The 8,470-nt window shown below is 37.7% G+C and overlaps 1 protein-coding gene across 2 annotated transcripts; it reads left to right on the top strand.

Moving 5' to 3' along the window:
• The first annotated feature begins 1,973 nt into the window (after positions 1–1,973).
• On the top strand, positions 1,974–5,974 carry LOC108225467 (carotenoid 9,10(9',10')-cleavage dioxygenase). Of its 2 annotated transcripts, XM_017400335.2 has the most exons (14): positions 1,974–2,347; positions 2,428–2,498; positions 2,724–2,738; positions 3,069–3,180; positions 3,562–3,661; positions 3,751–3,813; positions 3,892–4,002; positions 4,068–4,252; positions 4,392–4,530; positions 4,620–4,731; positions 4,824–4,925; positions 5,017–5,268; positions 5,356–5,467; positions 5,702–5,974. In XM_017400335.2, exons 1-14 carry the CDS (start codon positions 2,147–2,149, stop codon positions 5,729–5,731), a joined length of 1,605 nt encoding a protein of 534 aa, XP_017255824.1. In that variant the 5' UTR covers positions 1,974–2,146; the 3' UTR covers positions 5,732–5,974. The 2 variants fall into 2 exon arrangements, with proteins under 2 accessions (XP_017255824.1, XP_063934962.1); XM_064078892.1 differs by lacking the exons at positions 1,974–2,347; positions 2,428–2,498; positions 2,724–2,738 and adding an exon at positions 2,863–2,981.
• Positions 5,975–8,470: the final 2,496 nt, after the last annotated feature.

The raw sequence follows: 8,470 nt of genomic DNA, 5'->3' as shown, positions 1-8,470 counted from the left end.
ATAAATAAAATATGCCTTACTTCTCATTTTCTAACACATACAAGAACTTACATAGATGGTGACTTCGGTGATGTATTTCACTATGATAGGTTTATTATTGCCTCAAATTTCTGTCATTTTCTTTATTTATTCTTCAATTGGCTAATATATAGTAAACAAAAGTCGGAGAATTGCAGCAAAAAAACCTGAAAACTGCAGGTATATATCATTGAACACAATCCACATGCGCGATGATGCCTGTGAATATATTCTTCTTCAGAGGAGATGTTGCCATACATGCTGATAAGAAGTGCATCAAGTTTAGAGCATCTCCAACAATGAGTGCCCAGAGGGCTGTCAATGTCACGTGGCAAAACACCTTGTTAGCACTCTATTGGAATTTAGGAATGTCATACGGGTGCTTAGTGTCTTAGTGAAGTGTCATGTGGTGTCAATTCGAAATGCCAAAAGTTGGCATCCCATAAAGTAGGGTGTCAACTTCATTTTATGGACCATATGATGTATAAGACAAGACAATTATATAAAAGTTGTCATCTAAGAGTGTAAATTTATGCGAGGCTGATCCTGTCCAGTATTAAGTACAAATATTAGACGATGTAGCAAACGCTTGGTAAACACTGGGGAAGAGCGCGGTATGGATCGGTACGGTGCGGTTTTAGGATAAAACCGCAACCAAAATTGCAAGTCTTCGGTTTTTAAAATTGAAAACCGCAACCGCAATCAAACCGCCGGATCGGTTTCAGTTTCAAAAAACCTCGGTTTCAACTGAACTGCAATTATTATTTATATATAAATAATTATATAAATTATGTGTAATACACACACACAGATAATATTTATTTTAATAATATGTTCGGATCGGGGTTTTGCAGTTCGGTTTTGACCTAAAACCGGAACCGCAACCGTTATAATCAGTTTGATTTTTAAATTTTCGGTTTCGGATCAGTTCGGTTTTAGGCGGTTCGGTTTTTATCGGCTTTCACCGGTTTCGGTTACGGTTTGTGTTTCTTGCTCACCCCTACTAAACTAGGGCTGGCAATTTCGGGTTTCGGGTCGGGTTCGGGTCGGGTTGACAGTCGCGGGTCAAAAAATTTACCCAATCCGAACCCGACCCGAAATTTTAATGGGTCAGAATACCCAACCCGAACCCGACCCGCACTACCCGCGGGTAACCCGAACCCGACCCGAAAATTAATATTGATTAATAAAAATATTATTTAAATAATAAATAAATAATATTTTAATCCAAATAAATTAATATTTATTAAATTAAATAATTTTATATTAAATTTAACTAATAAATTTTACAAAAATAATATATATAATATAAATATATATAATATTTATATTATATATTAATTTTCGGGTAATTTCGGGTCAATTTCGGGTAACCCGAATTCAACCCGAAAATGACCCGTTTTTTCTGGGTTGATTTTGGGTCAACCCGAATTCGACCCGAACCCGAAAAACCCCAACCCGAATTCGTATTTTGCGGGTCGAATTCGTGTCGGGTTGTCGGGTCGGGTCCAATATTGCCACCCCTATACTAAACTAAAATAAGCATGATGCATGCGTGAGTAAAGAAAGGGACAGCACACTGAACTAGTAGAATATTTTCTTAACATAATTTTATCGTTCTTGGCAGCTTCACCTAATTAAGCCGGGCTGTCACTGTTTGTTTGCATACCTTCAATTTGTTTTTGCCAGAAGGAGCAAGCCAAGGACCCTCCAGATGAAACCAATACTATTTTATAGAAATTAATGAGAGTATTAATGATCAAATGAAACATGCCAAAAATTTCATATCGAATGTGAAAACGAGAGATGCTTAACACGGAAAATGCAGGTGCTGTTTGCTTTTGTTTTCCATTCCGAAAACAAAAACAACAGTATCATGTTTTCTATTTCCGTTTTTAAAGCCAAACAACCACTAAAGTTTATCCTTGTACAGCGATGACAGATTTTAAATTATGCATTTGTACCTAGAAGATGCCCATGTTGATGCTGAAATCTAGTTCTTGTTTTATTCATGAAGTATTAAGTACTGAATGCACCAACATGGCCTGCAGAAGGTGATCAACCAGACAGATAAAAAACACCCACAAGGCCACCAAACCAGTGATATCACTCTGCAACAGAACAAGAAATGGAGAGAATTGGAGATGTAGTCGTGGTGAATCCGAAGCCAAGCAAAGGCCTGACGTCGAAAGCTATCGATTGGATTGAGGGTTTGATAGTTAAGTACATGTATGACAGTTCTGTGCCTCATTACTGGCTTTCGGGTAACTTTGCTCCGGTTGATGAGACTCCTCCTGCTTCTGATCTTCCTGTTATTGGCCTCATTCCGGTAAATTTAGAGGATATTTTATTATGCATGTAGAGGGTAGTGTTTAAATTTATTCATGCAAATGATACATGTACTTGCAGGAGTGTCTGAATGGTGAGTTTGTCAGGGTTGGTTCAAATGCAAAATTCTCCCCTGTTGCTGGCTATCACTGGTACGTCCTCGCTCTTCAGAATTGATTCGTATAAGAAATTTTGAAGCTCACCCTTCTTTCGTCCTAATAGTTCTGATCATATCGTTTTTTTTTTACGTATATTCATCAGTGATTTCGGTCTTGTACTATGATCTTATGTTCTGACATATGAGTTATGTGTTGATAGCTCTGTGTTCTTTCGAACAATTCAGGAAGATACTTATTGTCATTTCTTCAACTGTGCAGGTTCGATGGAGACGGGTGAGTTTCCTTCTGTAGATGGGAATTAATAATTGCAATAAGTATATTCTGTCATATTCGTGTTGAGTTTAAATTAGCAAACTCAGAATAAGTAACTGAGTTCTTGCTGATCTGAAGCTACTTTAAGAATTACATTGCAATCTCTGAGTTCTGTATTTATCTACTCATCAGTAGTTTCTAGGTGAGAGTGCATATTAATCAGTTCGCGGATTATCGTCAGTGCATATAACCGTAGCCCAGATGGTTGTTGCAAGACTTCCTAAGTTTGCTAATTCTATCAGTTTGCTAAGTTTTCAAGTTTAACAGTATATCGTCCTTCGTGTTATACAGCATGATTCATGGATTGCGGATTAAAGATGGGAAAGCTACTTATGTCTGTCGCTATGTGAGGACAGCTCGTCTAAAACAAGAAGAGACTCTTGGCGGAGCTAAATTTATGAAGGTAACATCTAAGCAACAGAAGCCAGCATCTTGTCCTTTTATTTTCTACTGTTCTTTATATGAGTAATTGTTTGGCTTATATTGCTTGGCTTCGGTCATAGAACAAAGAGTAAATGACAAATTTGGAAAACTGAAGCCACCATTTTGTCATTTACTCTAGAACAAAAGCTAAGCGAGATCGGAGATAGATGTGTGTGAAACACAATATTATTCTGTTAAAAAGGTTTTAGAAGAGATACAAGATCATTTTCACCGTCTTAAGATTTTGGGAGAGCTGGTCTATAACATGTTCTGTCGGATATCTGATCACTTCGTTTATTCAGAACTCTGTATGGTTCTCATCTCGATGTGCATAAACATGCCTTTGGTACATTAATTTCAGATTGGAGATCTGAAGGGACTATTTGGATTGCTTATGCTCAATATGCAAATGCTCAGACGAAAGTTGAACGTACTAGATATGTCGTATGGATATGGAACAGGTAAGGTAGTCGTATTCATAAGGCCGACCATAATTCTGATGATTATCAAACACGTTTAGCCTGAAACGTTCTGATTTACTCTCTTGCAGCTAACACCGCGATGATTTATCATCATGGCAAACTCCTGGCTCTTTCAGAAGTTGATAAACCTTGTAAGCTATCTGCCGGTTTATGCTTCATTATCAGAAGAATATGTAGAACAAGAGTTACTTACCATCTTCTGTCTGCAGATGCCATTAAAGTGTTGGAAGATGGAGATCTGCAAACCCTCGGATTGGTGGATTACGACAAGAGGCTGACACACCCTTTCACTGCTCATCCAAAGATCGACCCATATACTGGTAAAAGCCACATTCTCAGAGATTTTCACGGAATACTAAATAGATAACAATGTCATTGCTTGCAGGTGAAATGTTTACCTTTGGCTACGCGCACACACCTCCATTCGTAACGTACAGAGTGATTTCCAAGGACGGATTTATGAACGATCCGGTGCCAATCACACTAGCAGACCCTGTAATGATGCATGACTTCGCCATTACTGAAAACTACGCAATTATAATGGACCTCCCCTTGTACTTTAGACCCAAGGTGAATGACTCCTTTTCGACTTTTATCTGCATTCGTTGTGTGATACTAATGGATTACGATCTAAACATCAGATGATTCAACTTTACTAATATGGTTATGGAGCATTTCAGGTCGACTTACCAATGATCGTAATGTTCAGGAAATGGTCAAAGAAAATAAACTGATATTCACCTTCGATGGAAGTAAAAAGGCCCGATTTGGTGTCCTTCCGCGGTATGCAAAAAATGAGCTGCTGATTAAATGGTTTGAGCTCCCAAATTGCTTCATATTTCACAATGGTGAGCCTCCAAGTTCTGAGATGATTTTTTGTGTTCAGTGAACTTTTTGATTGTTAAAATGAACTTTTTTCGGCACTTTCTCTTCCCAGCCAATGCTTGGGAGGAAGGAGATGAAGTTGTTCTGATCACCTGCCGCTCTGAGAATCCAGACTTAAATATGGCTAATGGAAAAGAGAAGCTCGAGAAAATCAAAAATGAACTGTAAGGCTCTCTTCTGCATTCAGATATATATTGGTAGAATTATTTCAGTTTGCGTCTTAGAATAGCTGCTACTGAGTACAAGTAATATTCAGGTTCGAGATGAGATTTAACATGAAGAGTGGTCTAGCTTCACAGAAAAAGCTCTCAGCATCTGCTGTCGATTTTCCTAAAATAAACGAGAGCTATACTGGGAGGTATGAACCGACATTATTCACATTCTTCTTGTAAAAAACATATAAAAACTAGAGATGATAATACAGTTCTGTGTTTCTGATTTCAATTTAGGAAACAACGTTATGTGTACGGAACTATACTGGACAACAATGGGAAGGTTACTGGGATTGTCAAATTTGATTTGCACATGGAACCAGAGATGGGAAAGAAAGAGCTGGAAGTTGGAGGAAACGTACAAGGAATCTTTGATCTCGGAGTTGGGAGATACGGTTCAGAGGCTATCTTTGTCCCTCGCGAGCCAGGCACCACCTCTGAAGAAGATGATGGCTACTTGATCCACTTCTTACATGATGAGAACACCGGGTAATTGACTGTCTTTTCCTATCAAAGATTACATGAATTTCTCACCTGTCATAGCAAGCTCATCCTTTTCTGTGGTCACCTGTGCAGAAAATCAGCAGCAAATATAATTGATGCAAAAACAATGTCACCTGATCCTGTGGCAGTTGTTGAATTACCACACAGAGTTCCATATGGGTTCCATGCCCTTTTTGTTACAGAGGTCAGTAGTTACATATATTTCTCACTGAATTATTATTGTATGCACTACAAATTGATACGCTAATGCTAACGTGAGAATAATTGTTCTGCACTCTAAAACAAGTGCAGAATAATATAGTACAAAAAACGTAAAATATGTGTGGAGCAATTGTTATGCAGCTATGTCTACAATTATTAAACATTTGAGTCATTCAAGATTCAATTATGATCCTCTGTTTGTTTCTTTCCTAAACAGGAACAACTTCAAGAACAAGCCAAACTGTAGAATCACAAAAGCTCGATGTTTGCAGCAAATTGTTGCACACAAACGACAGACAGTATGAGGCCTTTGTGACTTGTATACTTCATAGTATATATTCTCAGTGTAATAACTATCATGAGCAATATAGAATAAAATCAAATTTGTTTTGTACCTATCAAACATACAATAATTACATATTGTAAAGGCACAAGGACTTCTGTAATATATTTCACTATGATAAGTTAGTAATTACCTCAGTTTTCTTCCTTTTGATTCTTCCTCGACAGAAATTGCTGGATCTTTTAGCAGTACAGGGTAGCAGATACTTCGAGCCTCCATAACCTGTATTGGCAGACCATTCATACTGTTTTCTCATACTTCAGACTGAAAGCAAAAAACCTGTTGTTCAAGTCACCCCTAACAAACTCAGCATCCTTTCAACTGATGTTCGGGTTCAAATATGTTCAACCAATATAGTCAAATATTTACTCCATCTCCGATTTGAGAAGGCGAAAAAATATACCCAAAGACTTCTAACGTAAAATTTTTGACAGGTATCGACAAGTAAAAGGACTACAGAGAAACCCCTCAGTAGAACACATAATTAATGCAAAAGGTCAAGTGAGGAACGTACTTGACAGCCAATACATCTACTCATTTCAGAAGAAAAATAAACTTTGAAAAAAACTTGCAATCTAACGGAAAGATGTCTTCACACAATCAAAAGTATATATTGTTTCACACAATCCTTCATTAACTTCACAAGTTCCCTGTAACAGGAATTTTGCTATTTCCTAATTTACAGAAAGGGTGAATACTGAATAGTATAGATTTGGAACTGACCACAGGTCGAAAATAGAAAGAGGACCCACAGTACATTCTCCCTGCAAGAATAATACAAGTAACAAAGCCAAGAATGAATTGCCAGGAAACAGCCACAAAGACAGGAAGCAGAAGGGTCGACGGTCGACACCACTGGTGTATCCTTAGTAGATGCATGTACAATGAAAAATAAGCCACGACCATAACACGACACTGCAATGACCCCTCAACCTCGCAAAATAGACTTCACTTGATCCGTTACGCCCCATACAGAACCTGGTTCACAACTGTATGTCCCCTCTGCTGCTGGAAGCTTACCTGCCTTTTACTGTTAGCCGAACGAAAATTGTACATCGAAAACAGGTCACAACCATTAGTATCATCACTGGGGAAAGCCTCTTTAAATGTGGACCTCTTCTCTTTCGGATTAGAATTCTCATCACAAGTCGTGGTAAACCACTTGGGGACCGATGAGTTCACAGATCTGCCAAAACTCAGCTCCTTTGACCTGGAATCTGCAACACTAGCATCAAGTTTCTTTGTATTAAGAAAGCGACCCCCACATCCCGTTGCCCTTCTCATAGCATGTTGGTAGCAAGACTCGTGCAAATATGGCTGGTAAGATAAAGCCCAAGTATTTGGTCGCGACAAGTAAATATGTATTAATATTAGAATTAAATACTTCGTAAAAATGAACTCCCACTGTACTTTACATTCTTTGGCATACTACTATACTAGATTCAGTGACTAAAATTCATGCATAATCTGTAAAAGACTCAAATAGATACATGTACTGATGTACACAAGGCACAAAGTACGAACAAACTTCTAACCTTTCTGGATTTGGTCACTTTCTTTTGCAGCTCGGCCTTGGCCCGAGACTGCCTTCGCCTTATTATTCCATGATATTGCTTTGGATCGACATAAACAGGCTCCTCTTCCAAAACGAAAGTATTGGTTGATTTCAGTATATTCTTGTAAAAAAGAAGGATGAGAAATAACACAGAAACGAGTAAAGTGTTGCTAATTTCAAGAGCCTAATTAATGCATAAACCCAGTGGGAGTGGGAGGTTGGGAGGGAGAGGAATACGTTTACTCTTAAATACAGAACATCCAGAAGCAATAGAATAGACCCAGGTACAAAGATAAAATTACTTCAACAATACAATACAGCAATTAAACGATGGTGATAAAAGAAACCATGGAAACAGAAACAGCAATTAAAGGAACCAAATCTTTATTCTTACAATTGTGTGATGAACCAGCTCCGTTTGGGTACTAGTTGCAAGGTGTTCGCCCATGACTGAAGGTGTTGAACTTAAACTGTTCTGTCTTGGAACATCACTTCAATTTCCACCTGAAAATTATATATTCCAGGATGTCATTGTCAAGTTTCTAACCTACATATATATCCTAATTATGTAGTATGATCATTTATTTGACGATCTAGCCTCCTGAACACGGAAACCATGCAAAAATGAAATGTTTATAGACTCAATAATATCCTTACTTGTAACAACAAAAGCACTTCTTGCAGTATTCCATCACATTAAGCGTGCATTTGGTGCCTATTCAACCGCATTACCGCTTAAAAACTTTGTGGGGGTACAAATCAAAGTTTGAGATTGCAGACAAATCAGAAGCCAAAAATTTCGATAATTGATAAACATTAGATCACTAGTTTATCAATTAAAGCAACTAGTTCAAAATTGTTCACAGCCATCAAACACGATCCGCAATCTCAATAACAATTTCTCGTCCACCTCACCGCTTCAATCCTCACCCAAAGAGTACTAAATACAGCAAAAACAGAGTACTAAATTATATAATCAAATAACAAAAAATGTGTCCATGACACAGACCGATAGCTATTTTTTCATTTAAAAGAGGAATTGTATCGATAGAGTTTTTGTATATTCAAGACATCATTATTAATTAAGA

This window comes from Daucus carota, chromosome 6, assembly GCF_001625215.2.
Source record: "Daucus carota subsp. sativus chromosome 6, DH1 v3.0, whole genome shotgun sequence".
NCBI lineage: Eukaryota > Viridiplantae > Streptophyta > Magnoliopsida > Apiales > Apiaceae > Daucus > Daucus carota.
The sequence above is the reverse complement of the archived record's forward strand: the minus strand, read 5'-3'. Positions and strand labels throughout refer to the sequence as shown.